General features: G+C 24.9%; 1 protein-coding gene across 1 annotated transcript in view; it reads left to right on the top strand.

The window, feature by feature from the left end:
* LOC129611444 (probable serine/threonine-protein kinase clkA) overlaps positions 1 to 23,038 on the top strand; it is a 104,885-nt gene extending 81,847 nt beyond the window's left edge. Inside the window, exon 4 of the mRNA XM_055524622.1 lies at positions 22,914 to 23,038. Coding sequence (XP_055380597.1) covers positions 22,914 to 23,038 — 125 coding nt within the window. The remainder of the gene's footprint in view (positions 1 to 22,913) is intronic.
* Positions 23,039 to 26,216: the final 3,178 nt, after the last annotated feature.

Below are 26,216 nucleotides of genomic sequence, written 5' to 3'. Positions count from 1 at the left end.
CTTACTTAACCTCAAATCCTTATACATTCTATAATAGTCATAATATAATATAGAATTCAACAAAATAGGATTTAAGAGAAACAAAATTAAAAGAGAAAATCTTTCTAATAAGAGAAATAATTAAAAATAATTTCATATATCGTTGCAAAAATGATGATGACGATGAGTGATGATGACTATAATAACTGACATGACAATATTTTATGCAAATGAAGAAATTCATTTCATATATTCAAAGTGTTTGTGTGGTTTACTTCCCACTTGTTTTCAATTTTATTTTGTTATTTTTTCTTTTCTCTAATACTTCATTTTTATACTGTCAATACAATGATGATAAATGTTACATGCTTCATAGTTTTAGGGTTAACAGATTTTTTAATTTTAAACAGGACATTTTTGAGATATTAAATACAATAGTTTAGTGAAAATTTAAGAGAATTCTCTAGTGTAGTGTTTTGGTACATGAACTAAAATATTAAACAGCACTTTTTAACTGCTTAATTCAGAATTATTTTACAATCATTAATTTAATATTCATATTATAAGTTTGTTCCGACATGTTCCCTCAATAATATATTAAAGAGTATTTTCAATAATCTTCAAATTTGTACTTTGACTTTAGCCTAAATTTTCTATAATATTTTTTTGAAACACCGTTTTTGTTTTGGAAAATTTACAACGAAATTTAATTTTCTATAATAAATTTAATATTGCTGGTAACAATAATTATTATTATTAAATATATATGTACTATAATAAATATTATTTTATAAGAAAAATATTATGTATAAATTTTGAGACAGATAACTGACATAATGTCACTTCCTAACGGTATTTATTCTAGTTGATTGAAATATCCGGATTAGCTTATCAACAATTCTATTTATTCTTTTCATCTCTTCCTATATATATATATACATATATACCGACAATTCCCATATTTTGTCGCATTATTATACACATACTACTTTTCTGTGATGATTCTGTGACTGTGATGATTTTATGCTCTGCATTGTATTTATGTACAATATCATTTCATATCTTGTATGTTCCTTTATTTACCGGCATGCATTTATCATAAAGAACATTTCGAATGTATATACATACATATGTGTGTTATGTATATTTATAGATAATGTTCAATAAAATTTATAATACTTTTTTTTTCCTGATATCCTTATAATACTTGTTTATCATTTCATTTGTATACAAATACATTGTATTGCAATGACTATAAAGTGTATAAGTATATTTTTAGAAATATAAAAAATAAATGTATGAATGTTTAACAAAAAATAAGAGAAAAAAAAGCAACAAACAATAATTGAATGCGAATAAAAAAGTTTTTCAACAAATGAGGAAATAAAAGAAAAATCGATAACAGTCATTTCACGTTCTAGTTTTTGCTTTATTATTTTATTTTTTATTTTTTGTGTTTAAATTTCACCTGTATAAAGGTTAAAGTATACAATTGTGCATGACGGCATATTTGTGCATATTTTGTGTTAATGAACTATTGAAAAATTATATGGAAAATTTTATGAATATTGAGAAACATGTCAATACCATTCATTTAATTTTATTGTTTGTTTTTTTCTAAATGAAAAATTTTAATCTCAATAATAATTCAATTCTATGCTAAAGGAATTGTTCGAATGTTTAAATTTTAAATATGAAATTTTTTATGCAAAATTTTGAATAGATTTTACAATAATTTTTAAAAAAAGAACGAACGATATTGTCTCGAAAGAGAAAATTATATAAGGGAAAAACAATGGAAGTTTCATTAAAAATCAAAATAGAATTATAATCTGAAATCTGTAGGAGCAGTTTCCTTATTTTAAAAATTGTATTTCGAGAAAACTTAAATTGTAGCTTGAATTTAATTTTTTAGAAAAATTATTCGGAGTTAATTCAAATACTGATTGACGCGACCCTTCGAATGGTGTACTTGGGTCTTTTAGCCATGTTGTGATACTGCCGAGTCTCTACTGATTGACTAAATATTAATGAAATGAAAATTAAACAGTTAGAAGGGGTTTGAAAATTTGAATGAATTTAAAAAAAATAACTTAAGAAGTCTTAATCTTCTAATTAGAAATGAGCTGGTATCTAAATCAAAACTTTTTGAAATTTTAGAATATTGTTCTCGATTTTGGTTCTGAGTTTTACCACAATAACTTTAAAAAAAGTTATTAATTTCAGCTTTGACACAAAATATTTTGAAAAATCTTAAAACTTTGACTCTTATATTGTTAATTCAAGCTTTCCCCTTGGCTTCAGTTTCATCATTACTGGCCGGATACTGGCCCTGATAGCGTCTTCGGCTGTTGTAAGTTATGCCTTCACAAGAACCCGCCTCTGGCTGATATTCTCCAGTTTGTTATCTAATTCAGTAGTACTACAAAAGCAAAAAGTACAAAAATATGAATGCTACTCAAATAGTTATTTTAATAAACTAAGATATTGAACTGTTCTCATACTGTAAACTTTAACGTCAATAAGTTTGATAATATAAAAGTAGGAAATTGGTTTTGGTTTCGATATAGCTGCAACTCTCTCTATTATATTGAACTTAATAACACTCAATACGCCCCATATTTTAAATATTTTTAAAACAGGAAAATATTTCAATTGCAAAATTTCCCTGGAACATAGAAAATATTTACCATTTTCAAAAAGATAAAAGTATAAAGTAAATATTTACAAAACGTTTACATATTTCCTTTTTTTCTGCTTTTAATTTCTCTTTTTGAAAAATTTACCATTCACAAGTAGTTATGCAATTTTTGCAAAATTTTCAAATAAATGGTATAGTTAAAATGTACTTGAATGTGGGAAAAATAGATAGAATTTTTTTTTTAATTGTATTAAAAAACCGAGAATAGTTTGTTCGTTTCTTATTTTTATTTTTTATTATAATTATGAATTCATTCGTATCGATCTCAATTGTATGTGCCTATACAAGTTATTGTCAATATGCAGACAAATTAAAAAGTTAATTAACTTCATAAAAAGTGTATAGTTAACGAAAATTACGTAATAAAAACCATGGTATATATGTATATAGATCGTGTTCATTTATTGAAATTACAGGCAATATTGCAATCAATTAATGTTAGTATAAAATTTATAAGGTTATTTATTGAAAATTTTCCAGTTAATGAAATGGAAACCTTACTTGTTGTGACAGTAACAACAGTTATTTAAAATTATGTAAATGTTACCATTATATTTTGTTTACATGTATGAATTTTAATGATTTAATCAATTTTATAATTAATTATCACATAAAAATTAGTTGACCACAATAAATTTTGTTGCAAAATGTGCAATGGAAGACTATTGTATAATTATAAATTTATTGTTGATTAATTTTGTACAAATTTTTCAATAATATTTTTAAATTATTTACAGAATTAATTTTTTCAAAAAACTATTCAGCAGTATTTGAAGAATAAATATTGCGTGCCTCTTGTAAGAGTAAATGTTATAGATAACATAAATACAAGAGAGTCTCCATAAATCTATCATCCTATACACACAACCACTACTCTTTTAAAAAAACAAATTTATTATTTTTATTAAAAAATAAAATGTTTTGAAAACTGCTATGGTATTGTGAAACATTGTGTATTTTAGTAGATTTTTGTAGATTTCTTTGTAGTTTTATTGAGAGATTCGACTGTTCATTTAACTATAGGAAAATATATATACGGTAATCTAAAAAATTATAATGAAATGTTAATTGCTTTAAGAATATTAACCTTTCAAATTCCTGATTCATGGTATTCAAATCTGAATTATAATGTTCCAATTATTGGTATTTCAAGGGACGTAATTAGTTTGCAAGGTTGGTAATTAAAACAAAGAATAATGGAATAGCGAAACTATTGAAAAAATTGTTTTACATCACAACTCGGTTATATTTATAAAATTTTTGACAAAAAAAATCTTTATATACTTTTATATAACATATTCCAACTCGCTTAATAGAAACTCTCTTAAAATCACGTAATTCACGACATCAAAATGCTTAATTTCATTCAATTTCGCTCACTTTTGTTTTGTTTCCTGCTTCACTCCTAGGTGAAGTATAAGGTTATTGCATGATATCATAGATAATCATGCCTAAGTTTGGTCATGATATCATAGATAATTATGTCGGGCTTGAACCCGAGACCCTTCGGTTAAAGGATTGGTGCCATAACTACTGTTTAAAATCACTCGTTTAAAATCACATAATTAAAATTTTTTTTTAGGAATAAAAATATGTGAAATTCCAAAATATGTGAAAAATTCTTAATATAACGTTAACATTTTTTATTTAAAACTTGGGAATTTGATATCAGAGAAATCTTGATATGAATAATAGGAAAATAAAATTTTTAGTAAAGAATGCAAATAATTTCATAAATGTCCACATATACTGAGAAAAATTGCGGTTTTTAGTAAAATTGAATTTAGTTCCAATAACCAGGATATGTATAGCATACGAAATATATAACTTTTTATAGCCCCACAGGAATTTAAGTTAATATTTTCCTCACAAATTCTCAGACTATTCAGGAAATCGTAAATTTAATTCTTCGTTTCAAATACACAAAATTAAAATTCAAGTAAACGTGAAAATTTCATCATTTGAGTCTTTTAATCAACTTTAATATTTTTTAAATTTTTCTTCAAACTTCATAATTTCATAAAATCTATAATTTTTCCACATTCTTTAATAATTTATGTAATTTTTCTTAAATTTTCTTTCTCAATTTCATCTTTATAACTATACAGTTATGATATAGTAGCATAATAATCCGATAGAAACTGACGACAAAAGAAAATTCCTATTCATTTTTAAAATTCAAAACAGAATACCAAAAAAAAAATTAAGAAAAATCGCCATCTTGACAAATATATTATAATTATAATTTCTTTTATCCTTTTTCTTTGTTTTCTTTTTAAGATCCTTGAAGTTCTTTTTCTTTATTTAACTATATACATACATACATGTTTGAACGGTACATGAAATGAAATGGAAATTTTTGAAGGAAAAAAAGAATTATTTTGGAATTTTATAAAAAATTAAAAATGATTTGATTTTAAGCTTTTGAAATTTAAATTTTTTGAAAAAACTTGAATTTTTCTATACGAAAAAATTAAAACCAACCAAAAATATTAGTTATTTTGAATTTTACGTATAAAAAAATCCTTTCTCATTCTTGATTTTTCCGAAAAAAGACGGTCTAAATTTTTGCGGTTACATTCTTATATAACAGAATATTGTTTTTTTTCGGTTTAATGTTAAATACAAATTGTATTGGGTTTTTCAAAGAGTTGGAAATTTTCCAAAAAATAAAAATAAAAAACATAAGCAACATAATGCAACATATGGTGTAGATAAAAATGAATTTTCTCTTCACAAATTTTTGGAAAAAATAAAAAAAAAATATGTAAATTTGATTTCAACACGTTTTGATTCTATGTATATATATTTTGGGTATATCGTATATGTATACTAAAAAATACATGCGTTGGAAGAGATATTTTAGAGAATGGACTAACAATTTATCATAACAGATTTTTGTAATTTTTCACAATGAAAATTTCTGTAGTAGGAGTTTAGATTTCTTTAAAAGTAATCTAGAATCATACCATAACGGAGAGTACATGATATAAAGTACAATAAATCCTTGAGAGATTTTGTTAAATTTTTTTCTTTTCTTTCGAAATATTGTTTTTATGACTGTCGGGCTTTCATCTGCTACCCCATCTTTATATACTATTTTATTGGGAATAATTGGACTAACTAGAGTTTAAAATCATAAATCATGTTCATTTTCCCATTAATATATACCAACAGTATTGCTAATATAATTGTTTATTATTTAATAATAATGTTTTTTTTTTGCAAAAATTTTGTATATTGTTATGTTAGAAGAGTAGAGTTTGTACATTAAGGACACTGAAAATCTCATAACTTTTGGTTAAAAACCACCTCAGGAGCTTTTTAAAGAAAATACCGCCTTTAAAATAGAGCAAGCAGGGATGCTGCTAAGAAATTTGTTTGATACAAATATTTGTTATGTAAATATTTATATGAATATGTAGGTGTATGTACGTTTTATAGAGATTTTACGGTGACTTTAATATTAAAGTTACCAAACCCATTGTAAATATTATAAATTTTTTCTTTGAGTGTTTTTATAAATTTTTGAATTTTTATTAATTAATAATTTATTTTTATTGTGTTCTAGCATATATTTAGTATAGAAAATGTTTTTATTCAAACTTAACTAATTATGATTACTTTAACTATTATTTTGTGCTTTAATAGCCTTGCTATTAAAGCACAAGATGCCAAGAAATTTTACTCAAATTTTGAATATGAAGAAAATCATTATACGCTTTAAAAATTTTAAATTCCAAAATTTTAAAGAAATTCAAAAATTTTTCAATTTTACTTTTATTTGTTTATATTTTTCTTCTTAATTTTTTCGTAAAATGGCCAACAGCTTAAAATATCCTTGATGCTATTAATGTTAATTTTTCATGATTGTCTGACCTTGTAAAAAACTTTCTTTAACAAAATTATATGCAAGAACAGAAAAAGAATCAAACCAAATTCAAGAAATTCAAATAATTTGATTTAAATTTTGTCAAAATGTCGATCAAAAATACGTCAAGGAGAATATTTTTTTTTTTTCGTTCTACTTTTTATTTTTATTTTTTATTCAGATTCTTAACTTTTTTCTACTTACAATCAATAATAAAATTTTTTATCTCGAAAATTTTGCTAAGGAAAAGAAATTTTTTTCTTTTTGTTTTTGATTCTTTTCGAGCGTGAAGTATAACAATTTTTCAATTTAATTTCTCTCATTTAATGACATCGATTTGATATAACAGTAAAAATACTGTCATACGATTATTTGCCAAAATTTTCTATTTACTCGCCCACCACAAATTTCTTACATAAATTTTTATGTCTGACGTTTTTTTAATTTTTCTTTCCGCATATTTTGCTGCGTTTTCGTATGTACAAATAATTTTTTTGTGTCTATGAATAAATTAGTTCTCATTTGTGCGTAACCACTATTTTATTCTTCATTTTGAATTACTTATGTATTGTAATTGTTTCCTGATATTAATCTTCTATAAATACTCATTTAATTTCTTTTTAATAACATTCTTTGTTATTGATATTTGTATTTTATAAATGACCGGGTTTATTTAAGAACAAAAACTTACAATCAAAATTTTTAATCTGCTCCTTCCGCTTCTTGTAATTGATTATTTGAGAAATAGAACTAAACAGATTTAGTTAAGTAATCCGAAATTGGGAGAGATGAAATTTACATATCGCAATTTTCAATAACTTCAACGTTGATCCAATGGCAATTCAATATTCACTATATAGTTGGTTTATCTACAGAATGAATGAATTCATTTGTATTTAGTTAAATAACAAAATAATAGTCTTTTTTTTAGGCTCGTATTATAAATGGGCTACTTACTTTGTTCTTATTTTTAAAAATTTATTTTAAGCTTCTTAATTTGAAGAGCTTTAATTATAGAAATTGAATTATTAAAAGTTGAATAACCTTAAATTTGTAGCATCATACATTATGTATGTTTACATTATCTACAATATAATAATATAGTCTGCAAATACAGAAATATATTTTATAAGTGTACCGTAGATTCACATCTATATTAGCATGCACACAATATAAACGATGAGTTATGATGAACCCAAAATTATTGTACTGTTATATGAACTGGGACTCACTTATTTTTTTAATAAAAATTTTAATATAAAACTTTAAAATATAGTGTACATATTAATGGCATTGGTTAATTCATTCAAACTAAATAATAGCCGTTTCACTTACCTCAACCCCTGAAATTAATATTATTTAATATTATATTTGTGGGTCTATACTGTATCTACTTCTAATTTTAACCAAGAATAATTTTAAATTCCGATTTGTGTAGGAAAAATTTTTCTAAAGTTTTAGAAAATTTAAAAGATTCAATAAATTTTTGGGTTTCTCAACATGATTTCACTGTACAATTTAGTCTGCTAATTTATTGTAAATTTACTATGTCAAGTGCTTTATCTATTCTCACTAAATTAATTTTAAATTGGTTTATAACATTTAAGGAAAATAAATTTGCAGCTGTTAATAAATTGAGGAGTTAAGCAATATTTTTATCCTTTTTCGAAAATTGGCTTTTTTTTTTAATTTTTCAGGCAAAAGTTGCAATTTTTTACAAATCGGAAGTTTACTTCCTCGCTAATTAACATATGTATAATTATTTAAAATTTTAGGAACATATTGTATATGACCTGGAATGATTCCATTAAAAGTCAGAATGATTTAGAATTTATTTCTTGTTTGAACAGCAAAATAATTTTCATAAGCGTACAATCCAACTGTTTTCAGGTTCAGTTTTTTTTTGAATTTCAATATCCTTAAGTTCACAGTTATCTAAAATGTTATATGTAAAAATCAAAGTGCACGAAATAAAAGAAAAAATAAATGAAATAAATCACAAAAATTTTTTTACTAATTTTTTATTTTTCACTTATTCTATTCTGATTTTGTTTTATATGCTTTTTTTTGGAGCTGCTTCTCGTTTAACTTTGTATTATTCACTGTTATTACACTCTTTTTTTTTTCTGTTAGTTGCTTTTTATGTTATAATTTTTCCATGTTTTTGTTAAGAATTTGACAACATTTTGTACAATTTTACCATTACATTATAGAATATTTTGCGACATGTGTATCCTGAAATAACCATTTTTTATATTATTTGTTATTATTTTTGCTCAATTCTCCATATACAGTTAGCATTACGATGGGGAAATATTTATTGTTTGTGTTTACTTTAATATTTTTTTCTGTCTACTCTGCTTTTTTTTGTTTTTTTTTCGTTTTGGTTATATAAGTATACTTTATTTCTTTTAATATTATTTTATAAAATCTTCTTTTTTTTTCTGGTTCTTTATACATGAATGGTTGGTTGGCCTTACAAGGACTACAAATGATAATATGTATTTCATGGTATTCTACTTTCATCTTGTAAATATATTTGAAATTTACTTTTACATATGCATGTATTATTCATGTAAATTATTATAAGATGTGGATGTGTTATGGTACAAGAATTTGGTAGATAAACAAATAATATATACAAGAATATAGAATTAAGATTATGAGGTAATCTCATTTCGAGGAATGAATCTGAGGTTTTAAAATATTATTTCAATTAGAGAGGAATTGGTTAGTAAATTTTAGTAATTAAAATAAATTTTAATTTTAGAAAATTGTAGAGAATTTCGTAATTATCCAGATAACACGAGATCTTAGTCTTGTACAAGCTACAGCTAACACAATATATTATTTTCTCTGATTATTAAATTTTCTAATAAACCGTTTTAATTTTTATTTGCGCATTTTTCTTTATTTATTTGTTTAATTTAGTAGGTAATTAGTATTAGCCGAAACGACCATTGTTTAGTTCTAAATATAAAAGTTTAAATAAGTTTAAATATTTAAAAAGAATTAAATTGTAATTTTCCAAAAACTTATTCGTATTTAGTCTCCATTTACTTAGGAGACACAATTATATTATACAGGTGATTTTCTGAATCAAAAGTCATCTACATAATCCAATCACACAAAATCATTTATCCCCGTGTATAAGACGAAAATATTTGCAATATGATAACTTAACATACTTTGGATTACCCACTTATAATACATATCCTCTGTATATACATATAATCTTGTGTACCTTTGTGAATCATTTTGGTTTGAAAAATCGGATAAAAACTGGTGAAAATTTATAAATTTGTATTGTGGGATTTCAAATGTTATACATTCGAGTATATTTATTATAATTTTTTTCTTCCTTTACTTACTTATTATTTTTTCAAAATAAAATTTAGGCAAATATTTAAGGCTAAATATGACAATTTTCATGTATGGAATTATTTAAAGTTGAATGATCTTAAATCTGTAATATTAAGCGTATATTATATGTGTATATTTTGTTAGTAAATGTATGTACATATATGTATATATTTTGAATTTCAACTAAGAAAATGTTATGGATTTCGATATGTGTGTAAGGAAGGAACAAAAAATTGTTTTTACATAATATGAAAGTTTGTTTGCCTACTTTTAGGATGTACAAAAAAAATATTTGTAAGTACATACAGTAATTTATTAGTGTTATACAAAGCCTGAAAAACCTCAAACATAAAATATGCAAAATAAAGAATAAATTTTTTTTTTGTTGTTTTTTATAAAATATTTTTATGAAGCTTTCATTAGACCACCTTTCATATTTTGATTTAAAATATTATTTATTCTTCTGCTGTTTTTGAGGTTATTTAAGGTTATACTTTTATGCCAGTAAGGTAAAAATTTGTTTAAAAAAATTTTGGTGAAAAATTTGGTTTTAATTGCAGATATTCCATGCTTTACATAAATCTTATGTGAACTGAAAATAATTTAAAAAATAAATTAAAAATTCAAGATATTTTTTTAACAGAAAATATTTTTGTTTTAATAATTTTTAAAAATTTTTGAAGAAAATTTATGATTGGTAGATTCTAATGGAACCGAGTGGACCAAAAGAACAAATTCTCCGAGCCAGAACAGCCATTCGCTACTTATTGTAGTCTCCCAACACTCCCGCCTGCAATATCTCTGTTCAAAGCATAAAACTGGAGGTATCCCCAACCGAATTAGACAGCAGTTCTCGAACGATCAGGAAACCTTGCCATCGAGACAAGTCGAAAAGAATGAGCAAAGCAATCACATCACCGCCCCCATAAAATTGCACATAAAGGGTCCGTTTTCCCCGGTTTATGCAATTGATACCTTACCGGGCATTGTCACGAAAACTTATGATAATATTATTCACATAGAATTTGTATTTGAATTTTGATTTTTTTATGTAAGAATAGAATTATAAAAATATTTTTTTGAACTCTGCAAAATTTTAATTAATGAATTTTTAAGTAATATTCGAAAAATATGAATTAGATATTTCTTTTAGTGCTTCTTACAATTCAGCATAACACTCCAACTAAGAAAAATTATATTATTTTGTGCTATTAGACGCTTCGAATACATCAGATGAATCTCCCTTTAAATGCACTCATATTAACTATGTGCTATTTAACTTTAACACTGCACGTGTAAGAGTTTCGTAGCATATATTGATCTTTGAAATCTTAATGATTGAATCTCATTTTCTTAATACCCTTAATATCAATTAAATTTAATTAAAAATAATCAACTCATTTCTAATTTGCAAATTAGAAAACAAGAAAAATTGTTTTGTTTTTTGTGTCTGAATGATAAAAGTCTTTATACAACACATAACGTAAAGTTTAAGTAAGAATGTCAATATATTTTGTGTGGTTTAGAGAAAAATCTCAAGGTCATTATCCTAAATCTATTATTTGATTTAATATTTTGTTTCTAACACATTTTTTATAGCTTATAACCGGATTAATTTTTTCTTTCAACTTCAAGGTATATTAAGATTGATTACCCTAAAATATCCTTGTGTAAATAATGTAATTACCATCTTAAAAATATTTCTACAAAAGATAAGGTCAACATGATGTTGTATATGGTGGAAAAAAGAAATGGTGAAAACTAAAATCAATACTATTTATCATTAATTTGATACCAGTGATTCGTCAATCTTAATTAATAAATGTGAAAAACCAAAAAAACATGTAAAATTTCTTTTTTCATACATGAGCCTATATGCAATACAATATGCAAAGTTTTTGCACAGGCAATTTTTTTATTGTTAACTTTTTTTCCTGAGAAAAGTTGTTTTACGTTATTTATGGTAATGAAACACTTTTTGAACTTGATCCTGGACAACGAAAACCCAAAAACCAGAAAAAACACAAAAAAACAAAGCAAATTCGAATGGGTTCAGGTAGCTATTGACTCTTACTCTCTTAAACTCTTAAATGCATATAAGTATTTGTTATGTATTTCTTGGAATTACTCTAGTATAACTTACATATAAAGTAACTCATATGTAGCTTCATATGTTATATGCAAACTATACAAATTATAAATTTTGTAGGAACATCCAACATTAGATGAAACAGAAAACGTTGTGAAATGAAAGCATTTATGTTAAGTGAATTATTCATTGGAGTCTTAGGATTTTTACATAAAAACAGATTCACATCTGCTAAAAAATAAATTTATATTCGTGTTTTGCCTTAGAAGAGCGTTCAGAGTTAAAAATTTATGCTCATATATAGCATTTTACATGTTCAAAAAACAATTTCAGATTTCACAGAGCTCACATGCTATTTAAACACTTCTAATTTGAAAAAATTACATAGCAAGAGCTTAATTGTGTTCAGTTTTAAAATCAGAGCTCTCAGTTTTAAAAATTTTTTTATATAATCTTAGCGTACTTTGTCACCTATGAATCTGATGAGATTAAATGTTTGAGTTAGAAACGAATAGAAAAACAAAAAATTTCATAAATATTTAAATAGGGAAATATGACCTTGAACTAATCACGTTATAATCATTTCCGAATCTCAAATTAAAAAATTTAAATAATCGATAGTAAATAACGTAATAAATTAACGTTATTAAAACCAGAATAATAAAATAAAAAATAATTGTACAATTACAGAAATTAAATTTTTTTCGTGAAAATTTATCCTGAATAATTTTTACCTTATTTTATTTTTCGTCCTTATTTTTTTTTTTTGTAAAAAACTATTTTCAAATGAAAATCTTAAATTACCAATTCAAGTTTTTGTATTCCCAGTGCAAAGTTCAAAACAGAAAATTTCGTATAAATTTGCGATATAAAAACCTTAAGCCATTGAAATTTGTGTCATTTCTAATGGTTCAAATAAAATGTATTAAGAGGCTGCTATGTGACACAAAAATTTAGAAAACACTATAGTCCAAATGCTATTTGTTGAAAATTTTTCATCTATTTACATAGGAACTCAGTTATTGAATTTCCCAAAAAATCTTTTGAAGTTTTGAATCTACTAATTATCGTCTACAATTTTAATATTAAAAGAAGCAATATTCGACCACGTTGTTGTGTTATTGTGCCATACGACGTTATTTATTCTATTGAGAATTCAAGTTAGGTTAAATTTGAAATTAACTTTCACATGAAAAGCTTGAGGTTTTTGCAAACGAATGAATTTCAGTAAAAGAAGGCAGTTTCAGTAGAAAGGCAGTAAAAGAAAATTGACTCGAAAAAACTGTGGAGGTGTGCTTCCTTCTATTTTTCATAACAGCTTTTCAAATTTCACTCAAATTTCAATATTATTTTGCATTTGTTTGCCAAATCATTTTTTTGTTTTATTTTTGATTATTCCGAAGCAAAAAAAAAAATTTATCCAACTTTCTAGCAAATAATTTCCAATTTCGAACTGGAAAATTTCATTTTAATTATAATTAACTGTAATTTTATCCACCATTATAATGTAGAAAATATTGTCGTTATATTTTATACCAATAGTAATTAATTTAATTATTTTTTTTTTGTTTTAAATGTAACCACAAAACATTTTAATTATAAGTTTTTACGCCACTTTTTGCCATTAACATTATAGTTATAAAAAAAAAAATCCTTAATATTATTTTAGATTACGATGAGAAAATTCCGACGAAATAAAAAAGGATATGAAAATTAATTTTTTATTTTAGATAGTTTGAGGCGAGTCGCAAAATAAAAAGGAAAACAGAAATACTCACACACGTCTTGTAAATTAAATATCAATTGTGGTGTAATTGTCCTGTTTTTTGTATGATTAAAATTTATTATCAAATGTAGTCTCCACGTTTGTGATATCGTATGATGAAATTCATCATATTTGGCACCGCATTTTAAAATGTCTGTTGAGAGTGTAAAATTATATTAAAGTTCTTAAAATTTTTCGTGCTTCAAAATTAAGAATATATTTTTACCGACCGTATTTTTATTTATTTATTTATTTATTTATTTATAATCTTCCAGTAATATACAAATTTTTGTCTTAAAATAGTTGGTTATTGTTTTTATAGAGTTTAGGCTGTTTTAAAGTCTTTACAACTAAGATATTTTTAATGTTTTATACATATTTTGGCATTTATTTAATTGAGAAATATGCAATTTTAAGGAAAAATGGGAAAAAACCTTTTTTGACTTCGAACTTATAACTATACTTAAAACTAAAATAAAATTGTTATCGGTTATTAAAAAGTTTAATTTGGTATTTTAAAGTAATTGTTGGTACATATTTTTAATGATTTCGTTTTCAGAAAATTGTAATTTAAATTTAAATTTCTCCTTTAAAATTAATATTTTTTCATTTATAGTTTTCAAATTGGCCTTCCTGTGTAGTTTGGTGGTAGAGTAGTAAAAGGGAAGATTAAATATCATCTTCAAGAGTTTGTTCTGTGCTACCTGTAGTCTCAAAATGTGGGTCTTTGCGCAGTCGCCCCAAACTGGAGAACCGTACAGCAACCGACCGTATTGTGTTAACAATAGGTAGGTTATGTGATGGCAACAAATTTTGCATATCAAGTTTTCGGTGGGAACGTACTTCTCCATAGTAGGGAAGTGTAAATAAACTATTTTTAGTGTAAATAAACTGTTTTACATTTTTGAACATTTTGAAGAAAGTATTCAACCGATTTACTTGAAATTTTTTATATAAGCTCAGCTCGACCGTCCGCAAAAATTCGTATGTTTTGGAAGAAATCAGGCATCGGCAACTAGACGTTTACTACAGGCCAAATATACATTTTTGTGTATATAAAGAGAAATAATCAACCGATTTCATTGAAATTTAATATATGAATTCCTCATATTAAAGCAATGAACATATAACTTTTTTGGAAAGATCAGGGCTCCAGAACTGATTTGCGGGCCGATTTCACATTTTTCACCATATCCACAGAACAAATTGATGGAATTTCTTGAAATTTGATATTTGAGTTCTGGTTGTTACCGAAACTAACTGGCAAGCATTTCAGGGAATTCGGGTAGCACAAAGCGAAACTCTACTAAGAGCCAAATTTACATTTTTCTAAGTATGTTAACTATAAGCTTACTAATGTCCTAAAAATTGGAAAGAAGTATTTAACAGACATTTTTATAATATTCTGTAACACTTTCATTTAACTAGACAATACACAATGCGGTCGGTTATGTGCTGACCACATCAGATTTTTTTTTATATGTTGTTTTGGGTTCTAAATCTGAGTTTGATTGGGTTCAAAATCGTGTACTACATGGAAAATTTTAATTAAGAAATTTAAATAATATAGCCTTCTTTAGATCTGTACTTATGGGGTTTCAATTTAATTTTAATAAAACTTGAAGATTTTGTCTACAATCGCTCACTTGAGTGCGTTCCACGACATCTATCCAATAGAAATTTCTTTTAATTTTGAATTACACAGTAGTAATACTATCTGTAAGTAGAATGCAATTAATTCTGGAGGCTATAATAGGAATATTATTAAAAGAAAGACTCTATACTCTTTTCTGGAAAATGTAAACTCAATAATTCTAAAGCTTCAATTTTATTTAACTCTGTTTAAAATTTTCATAAAAAACTATCACAGAGTTTTTAATATTAATCTATTTATATTGTAATCCGCAATATTAAAAAATAAGGCTGTGCCTTATTAAAAAAAATATCAAAAATGCTTAGTGAAATGACTATGTAAAGGCGTACAGGTAGCCTTGTTAACCTACCGCTTGCGTTCATTGAAATCATCAATTAACCTGAAAATGTTTAATTTTAATCCTCTTTTTTTTTTTCGTTCCTTAATCTTCTTTTTTTTTGTGTAATTTATTTTTGTAATACGAGCATTTTCTCTTTTTGTAAAATATTTTATTATTTAGGTTTTTTGATTTTGGATAACTAAATTTTATGTAACGTAAATACGTATTCGAATAGAAATTTTTTGTAGAATTATCCATATGCTATAAAGAATACAGAAGTTTGTATGAGCATAGTGCTGAAATATTTAGAAATTTTATTTTCTTTAGTTAGGTAATTTTCATGCATAAAACAGCAATTAAAATTTTTCCTTAAACATACTTTGGTGCCTGGTAATTTTTAGGGCAACTGAAATTTTATTACTTTGTATATACTTTTAAAATTTCAACTAGCAAAAAAAGACTTGATAAAGAAGAAAAGGGAATTTTTACAAATCAGAATTTCGTCATATAACTGTAGAATAGATGGGTGACGTAATTAAAGTAACGAGTCAAGGCAGAAAAATTAAAAAATTTTGCTTCTCGAAGCAGTGAAATGTAACATTATGTATGTATATTACTGTAAAGCAATATGAACAACAATTTTCCAGTAAAAGGTAGCAGAAACCGCTGCAGCTCAGTTAATAGAGCATTCGCCTAGAAAGCTGTAGGTCACTGGTTCCAGTCCAGTGCGAGCAATAAAATTTTTTTTAATAAATTTTTCTACCTTGATGACAAAATTTCCTTTTCCTTAAAAAAATTTAGATGGATAGCTACATAAGACTAAGAAGGTTTTTGTTTCTTTTTATGAATAGTAAATTAGATATAATATAATTGTAGTTTAAGCGATCCCATTACTAATGTTACTTCAAATCATGGAGATGGAAAATTATAAATGTAGTAGATGGTACACTTAATAAGACTATAACATTATATTGAGCTAATCTGAATTAGCATACTAAATGCGAGAAGGTGACTCAATCTGGGTGTCAATATTGCATAAGTAAGTAATTATGGGCCCTGGAATTACACTTGCATATAATGTTATTCACATTAGAATATTAAATGTTTTAATTAAAAATTTCAAAACAATAATCAGTTTGTATACAAAATTAGTTAATAATTTAATGCAATCTTCCAATATTGAAATTTATTCCCCTACTATTATAAGATTTTATTATAATAAAAGTTTTATGAAAAGTACCATAACAGTTCATAAAAATCTATTTAACCATGTAATTAACCAGCTCATTTTAATTAGAAAAAATAAAGATTTTAATTTTTTATTAAAAAATTAAATTTAAATTTATTTCATTATTGTTATATTTTGTATACAAATTAATATTTTGTATAACTTTAAACATAGATTTAATGTTTTAATCAATAAAAAATTATTGATGATATTAATATTCTGTTTTTCGTGAAAAGTACATAAAAATAAAAATTTATTATAATAATAAAATTGAAAATTTGCTAAAATTATTACAACCCTTGATCATTATAACACTAAAACAAAAAAAAAAAAAAACAAACACAAGAAAATTAATACTTTTTTATTATACAGTGTTTCATACTTGCTTGTTGCCTTTTTTTTGTTGTAAAATTTTATTACAGGATAATAAGGAAAATGTTCATAAATATAAGGATAAAATCAACATTTTTTCTTATTTTTTATTATTGTTCTTTTTTTGTTTATGTAGACGAACCAGTAAAATTCGTACAATAATAATTGTAGAACTGTGAAGTAATGAAATTCAAATTTATATTGTTGTTATTAATCTCTGACATTATCCATTAAACCAGAATGGGAATAAAAGTATAAAATAAAAAGCACAACAAAAATATAAAAATTAGATGAAAATATTTTATAAACATTTTCAAAAAATGGAAGTATCAGGATGTGGTTTTACAATTTCTTTCTCATATATCCTTTTTCTATTCCAATTTTTTTTTTTTAAGGATTTGCATTAAAATATGATCTATTAGAATATATTTGTCTAGTCAGTGGTAAAAATATTCTATTGCAAATTTTTTAAAGGAATATGATGAGATGTCATTCTTTCATAACTGGTTCTAGAATGTTCTAGAATGTAATTTTAATGTATATATCACAAACTGTTATCATTCATAGTTCCATTCCATATCTCACTTTTTATCCACTTTCATAATTTAAAGCAAGTTGTAATTTCTCTATTAGTTTTCTCATTATTTTATCCTCATCCCTCATTTTTACTTTTTACATAACATCACATAAAATTTTAAAATATTGCGTAAACATACGGTTACAGATTGGCTGAGTGTTGCATGCTTGTCTTTTCGGAAAAATTTATATATTAAATCAAAAGTATATGTCTACTCATATGACAATATTTGTTTTCTTTTCATTATGTTGATTAGGCTAGTGGAATGTAAAATTGGGTTCTGAATTTATTATTATTTTATTAGGAATTAAAATTCGCTGAGTTTCACAAGTAATACTTTACAACGAAATATTGTTGCAGTATATTCAATATTTTTACTATTATTATTGAATATTAAAAAAAATTGCATACTGTTAGGGTACAACAATAAAAATCAAATATTATTTATTAATATTATTAGGTATTTTCTACCAGACATCGATGAAAACATCAAAATCATCGGACTGAGTCGATATTGGTTTGACTAGGTACAACAATTTAACCCCGATGTGGATACTCCGGCACCGAGAAATTAAAGAGAGCGAGAATACTGATCAGTTAGCTCATAGGGGGATGGCGACTGTATTTGTTAGGACGCAGTCTTACTTTGGGTAGTAGTTGTCAGGGAATGGCGTATTCCAGAAACGTTTTATGGTCCCTAGGGAGCGGTAGAAAAACCAGATCTAGCTGAGTTTTCGAGACTTGAGCCTGGTGGCTGGGATACTCATTGGACATTGTTTTACATTGGACCGGAAAATTAGGGGAAAAAGGATGAGACGGTCCATGCTCATCTGGTATGCGGGTGTGAGACTGTTTCCCGGGTGAGACTTACGTAGTTCGATCGAAATTTTGTGCTCCCTTCGGGGGTTTCACGGCTCCAGTTGGATGTAATACTGAGATTCGGGCCCTAGAATTAGTGTTCATGAAACTGAATCGCGAATCAGAGAAGATCTTATTGGTCGAGTTAAAAAGCTTCACTTGTCCGGCCACCACTTTAAAAAAAATTATTAGCTAACTATTCAAATTCATTAACTTTTTTCAAGCTAATTTTAAAAATTTCTTAGTGATTACAATTCATTATTATGAACGTTATGGCAAGATATTATTTATTATAACAATACATTATTATTTTTTTTGGTAAATATTTTACTTTCATATTATGTTCCCTAGAAGTATGCATTTTTTTTTTCAAATATTGTTAATATTTTTCTTATAATTTTACTAAAGTTTTTGTAAAATAAAAAATTAACTCATTTATAATACTAAAATTCAACAAAAACTTGATTTATTTCAAAATCCCTTATTAACATTTTTTTTATAAATGATATAAAAGATTTCCCAAATCTACTAAAAAAAATTTTCCCACTTCCATATTATTGAATTCAACGAAAGTGGTGAATATTTTCTGTAAATATTTCATTTCTATATGATATATCATATATATATATATGGTAATTTACATAATATGTATTTACTTATACTTCCCATTCGAAATTATATTATTATTATTTAAAAAATATTCCAATTTTCTCTGCAAAGAAAAAAAAAAACAAAAATAATTCAAATGAAATGCGCCGAAATTTCCTAAAAAAAAGCTACATAAAAAATAAAAAATTACACGCGTCCATTCAGAAAGAAATTTTCTCCCTGTTTGTTTTTTTTTTTATATAGCTTTTTATGATCATCCTGTTTAATGTTATCAATTCATCAAATACAAAAAAAAAAGTGTATGCTGTTAAATCATAAAATTTATATTTATGTGTTCACTTGTTTTTGTTTTCTTGCGAATATTTTCTTCTATCCTTTTGCTTTCTTTGCCAAATATAAAAATGTTTATTTTAAAAACATTTCAAATTAAAATACATTTGAATGCCTAAACAAAATTTTTTTATTTAATTTTTCTGTAAGGTTGGATTAAAAAATATTTTTAAAATTAAAAATTTTCAAGGATATTCAATTCTCCATTAATATTTTAATGCTTACAAGGACATTTCTTATTATAGAAATTCTCGGGCACTAAAATTTATAGATATTATAAGTTTTCTGTGGAAGTTTTCGAATATTACAATAAAAAAGGGTGAAAGGTGTCCTATATTTCGCACCAAACATGTAAAAATTGAGAAATTCTTAATTAATCTAACATAATTGTTGTTCAACATATTAATATCCTTGTTAATCGTTAAAATGGAAAACCAATAATAGTTTTTTAATATAAAATTAATTAAATGTGGGGAATTTGAAAATTTAATCGTTCCTTTTGAACAAAATTTCAATTCGGAAACGATATTATTCTCAAAATCTCTTTAAAATTTTTATTTTCCTCGATATTGGAGATGCAACAGTTTTACTCCATATTTTAAGGCAACTAATCTCAAAATTGAAAGAATAAAAAAGTTAAATTTTTCTTCCATCCTAAATATTAGTATATGTACCGAATCCCTGTTGATAATTTCTCGCATTAAAGCATAAATTTACATTAAGAAAGAAAAATAAGTGCTTAACATTAGAATTTTTTCCTTGCTTTTTTTTTTATTTGAATTCTAACACTTTTTTGATAACATTGTATATACGTTTATGTACATATTATTATACAACATTTGAAAATTTATAAACAACAGAAGAATTCCTTTAAAAAACGTTAAATAGTAAAAATATTTACAGACTTAGCTACTAAAGAAAATAAAAACGGATACAAGATTTAAAGAAGATACAAATTTAGTATTAAAATTTTGTATGCACATGTGTGTATGTGTGTACAGAGTAATGTGTATAAAGAAGAAGGTATTGAAAAAAAAAAGGATTAGCAAATATATTATAAGTTCAACAAAAGAGGAAAATATTATTTGTTTCGGGAATTTTAAAAATTTCGCTTAATTTAAATTATAAATTTTGTTTTTAGGAAATCTAGTAAGACTTTTACATATTGCAGTTGCTTTACTCAACATAAAAGAATATATCAGATTTAATTTAATCGGTTTCAGAATTTTTTAAGGGTATTGAAATAGTTACCTATGGTACTTGGTTTGGAGAGAATTTCTGTAGTAGCGAAATAACACGTGCCAATCGTTTCATCATTCACTTGAAAATTTAAAAAAATATTGAAAAATCTTTAAGTATCCGCTTTGATAAATTAGGAAAAACTTCGAAAATATTTGTTGGCCGAATTAAAATAGATTTCTAATCGAATTTTTGAAGAATTAAATCTATTTGCTGGTGAAACTGGGAGTATTTTTCTTAAACCTGTGTAGTACCTGTTAAACCTACAGTAATCTTTCATTATTTCCTATATCCATTTTATTAAAAAACCACTGAGAATGTAGCCTTCACTCAGACATTGGAGACATCACGGCAATTCACGAAATTTGTAGAAAATCCATAAAATATTGCATTACAGAAATTTATATAAAGAATTCTTTATATAATAATATAGGAGAGACTCTGTATCTAATTTCTAAATTTATTTTTATTTTTATATCCTTTATTTTTCTAATTTATATTGTCATTTTGTTGAATCTTCTAATTTTTATGACCTTTTTTTGTATTTATGGGCTTTAGAATATTAACAACAGAGACAAAAGGGAACTGAAATAAAAATAGCTCTCATCTTTTAGTAATAATCATATCAAACAGTAAGCCATAAAAAAAATCAAGCAAAAGAAACAATAAGCGAAAAATATCGGCATTCTCCTCATTGATTGAAGTAAATTCTCATCTACTATATTAAAAATGATAAAGCAAATCAATATATTTATATATACATTATAGAGTAGATTTGAAAGGAAAGGAATTTTAACACTCTTTTAGTATAACAAACATACATACACATAATAGTTAATTTGCCATTAAGCACGTGCTATTTATTCATTTTAATTTTTTATTATACCCAATATATCTAATATTGTTGTTTTTGATGTCTAGATTCAATTGGCACGTGTATTAGATTGTGATAGCTTCAATTTTATCAGAATTCAATTTAATTGCAAACTTTCTTTTTCAGAAAAATTTTATCTTGTTACCTTATTTGGATGCTTAATAGTGGAAATCCTTTTAAAGATAAATGGATGAAATTAATGTTTTTCTATCCCAATGAAATAAAAACTCAAATATTTTGGAATGTTTTTTATTTTTTTTAAATGAAAATTCTTGAGTTGTTTTGATGAAATTTTCATGGCACTAGATATCATCATTATGTTAAACTAATCGGTTCTTGTTTTCATCAATAAATTTTGATTATTGAGTAAAATTTTATGTGCTGTAAAGATTATAGGGCTCATATTATAGCACTAATTAGACTATTTTATTAAATAAATTTTCTGTTTTTTTTTTTTTTTTGAAAAAAGTAGTTTGTTTTCAGTTTCTTATTATTTTCCGCTTGAAACGGCTTTAATAATACTATACGTAATTCTACACCTAATTAATTAGGTTTCAACTTTAATTCAATAATAGCACTAACAAAATTTTTTACTTTTCGGTAATGTAAATTTAGTTGAATGTTGGAAGAATCATTAAAAATTATAATTGATTTTTTTTAAATATTTCAGTCTGAAAAGAGACATAATTTAACGCTGTGTAAGAGAAAGCAGGGCAAACAACTCTGTATTATTAAAATTATTTGCTCAATAAATTAAATTTTCCAAGAATTTTATACTCTGTAATGTGTATTTAAATTTAAATACAAATTGTATAATTAAATATTTGAAATCATCTGATGTTCAAGAAAATTTTTTTGTCATTTAAATAGAAAATTTTTGAAACAAAGTCTTTAAAGGGATCTCTTTTACTTATTTGTTTCCGTAAGCCATTTTACACTTGATTTTAGATTTAAGAAATGTACGTTTTATGTGCTACTCTTATTGCAATGAATTAAAGAACATTAATTAATAAAAAATACTACCTTTAAGTCAAAACAATTCTAGATGTCGAATTAACTTGAAAAATTTTCGCAATTTCTCACAGTTTATTGCGAAACAGCCATGTTTAACAAATATCAGGAAGTGGATGAAATTAGAACAATCGATGAACTAGTACACGCAGCACAAAACCGAGAAGAATTTGCAAATATAATCAAAAACATGCAATAATACAAACTACAAATAAGGAAAAATGTGATCGTCAACATGATATGAGTGAATAGGCAGCTGAAGAAGAAGAAGAATTGAAAAAACAGTGCTATTTTGAAATTTATCTTGTTTTTTTCAAATATCTTTTAATTCTTTGATTAAAAACTAGCTATGTTTTAAACAAAAAATCTTTAATTTTAGCTTAATTTTTAAAATTCTCAAAGGCATTTAATTGTTACATTTTTAAGTTGTAAACAAGACAAACAAATAAAAATTGATGTGTATATGAGAGATATGCGAAATTAAATCCAGCCTGTTCTAAAATTAGCTCTCGAATAAATTAGAAATACTTTCAAGTTGAAGGAAATTAATATGTGTGTGTAAAAGACAATAAAAGAAAAACAAAAAATTGTTTAATATCGAAAACTGAAAATCGAATGATTGTTTTTCTTTTCTCGGTCGATTTCCTTTCTCTTCCTTTTATAAATATTGATTTTCACTTAACTTTTATTGCAATTTATACTTTTGGAATTTTAGTTTTAATGTTTTCTGTTTTTTTTTGTTCGTTTTGAAGATTTTCTTCCTAAATTATTTAGTTATACTATATAAAATGTTATTTTATTTTTGTACATACTTATAGGCTGTGCTGTTCTTGAACTTAATATGCTGGATATTAAGCTTTACCGTGAATACTCTAATATTGTTGATGCTTATATAAATAATCATATAGTATACTATAGTGTAATATAGTGTAAACATTCTCTCATATTAATATTATTTTCCAAAGAAAAATAAAAACATTTTATTGTTTGGATAATATATAGAGAGTATTTTTTCTGACCAACAATCACAACTGTTCTTTTAAATATACTTACGTAAAAAATCAAAATAAAATATAAGCAAAATTTTCTTTTCTCATCAAAAATAATCGTACCCGGAGATGATTACTTGTACACAAAAAAAATTTTTAGTAATAAAGACTCATTTTCAAGAACATTCAAAATACAGTAAATGAAAACTATAAAAGAGAGAGAGAGAGAGTGAGAGAGGGAAAGACAGAGAGTTTTGTTGGCCTAATGAGTTCAAAGTATATGTATAATGCTATAAGATTAAAGTGCTAAGATTTCTTCTATTCGATTCGATTTAATGAGACTTCATAAAATTTTATTTTCTGAAAACAAGCAAAAAAAAAATATCGGACCACAAATGAACTTGAAAAGAAATTTCGTATTTATATTGAATACTTATTTCTCGTTAATATCCTGCTTAAAAAAAATAAAATGTCCTTCAAAAGTAATAATTGAAAGTAAGTTTATTTTTATGTATGAAAATGATATGAAATTCTATATAGGAATGTAGTATATACTCTTGTACAATCATATACTTATAGATCGGTATAGCTGGATCATGGTAGATTTTAATAAAATACAAACTAATATACTCGTATGTATATACTTGAAAATGGCATTCACTATAATTTTCTTTAGACCATGACCTTCAATATAACATCTAGATATATTATAGTATACCTACAATAAAATTTTGCATTTATAGGAAATTAAAGAATTAGCAATAAATGTGGTGGTTTCATTTTTTTTTTTAATTTAAGCTAATCACAGGGAAAATAAAATTTGTATGTGATATTCTGAATTTATAAAGATTTTGTTATTCTTAACATTTATACTCTATATTTAATGCATAATGAACTTAAAATATTGTTATGAGAATGAGTGTGAGTAAAATTGTCCAAATACGAGAATTAAATATTAATATTAAGAGTAATGAAATTATATTTTGAATTTAGTAAGAAATATTCGAATAATAGTTTTGCAATTGAACTGTTATAAGTTTTAAATCCTCATAAATTTAAGAATAATAATTATTCACAAAATTTATGTGGATTTCGATTCTGGTTTAGTTGTTTGACATAATTTAAATATTATTTGAAAATCTTTGAAATTTAATTAATTTCCTTATTATGAAGTCTGCATTTAAGCAAGAGTTTAGATGATTAAATTTACAAGCTGTTTTGTACTTGTGCATGTTTCCTTCATCTCTTTTTAACTTCAAAAAATTTAAAAAAAAAAAGTGCTTGTTAGTTTCACGTTGCCGGCCGTCCGCCCGTCCGCCAGTGGACATATATCCTTCCATATTCTTGAAGATGGAAAGTTAAAATACCATATGTACATAGATCTTTACATGAAACTTATTTCCGTACAAAAAAATATTTATTTTTTTTCCCCTATTTAAAAATAATAGCCCTTCAAAGTCTTAATAATGCTATTTTTTAATTTTAATGTTAATTATTGCAAAAAAACCAGAAAAATTTTTAAGATTCTGCAGAATTAGAAAAGCATTTGCTGGCTTCTTCTACCGTGCCATAAAATATTTGAACTTTACAAAAACAAAATGCCGGTGCAAATTTACTGTTCTCTAAAATCTGTTTTTTTTTTTTGTTTCAAATTTTCGATACCGTTGTTATTTTAGACCATAGGCTGTAGAAGTCTGACGTATTTTGAAAAATTAATTCAGACTTATACAACCCACAAGCAAAAATTTTAGCAACTTTCAGATACTACCAAGTAGTTCATTTCATTAGAACAAAATCTTTTTCCATCTCCACCCCCTCTCAACTTTTACCCCGCAAAATTTTTAAAATTTTTAACAAGAATTTTTGCTCCCTTTTACTTCCGAAACTGCTAGCTTTTTCAAATCTCTATAAATGCAGAAAGCGAATAGTAAATACCATGTCATTAAAATATATGATTATTTTTCTTAAGTCATGCAATTAACCCTTAAGTTTTAGCATTATGTTAACGCTTCTTTCAATATTTCTTGGCTTCATCCTAAATATATGCAATTTTTTCGTAGGTAAATGAGAATAATTTTAATAATGTACTACAGTACACGGATTGTTTCTAAAACCAGTATTTTCAATTGTCGGAGGGAAAAGTGCTTCCTTACAAACCATTGATTTGACCCAACTATATTTTTCGCTCAACTATATTTTGTATTTAAAGGAAGATAAATTATTCATTTTAAATAATTTCCTATGCACTCATTCGAATAATATGAACATATTTACTAAATTTAAATATTGAATAATTAATTCAAAAATTTCAGGATTAAATTAGATTTTCTATATGTTGCGTTAAAATAATGTAATGAAAAATTTCTATGTTTCTTGTATATTTGTTTT

The sequence above is a fragment of the Condylostylus longicornis genome, unplaced genomic scaffold (genome assembly GCF_029603195.1).
Source record: "Condylostylus longicornis isolate FDR11 unplaced genomic scaffold, ASM2960319v2 ptg000049l, whole genome shotgun sequence".
In the NCBI taxonomy this organism is placed as follows: Eukaryota; Metazoa; Arthropoda; class Insecta; order Diptera; family Dolichopodidae; genus Condylostylus; species Condylostylus longicornis.
Note: the sequence above shows the minus strand (reverse complement) of the source record. Positions and strands in the feature narration are given on the sequence as shown.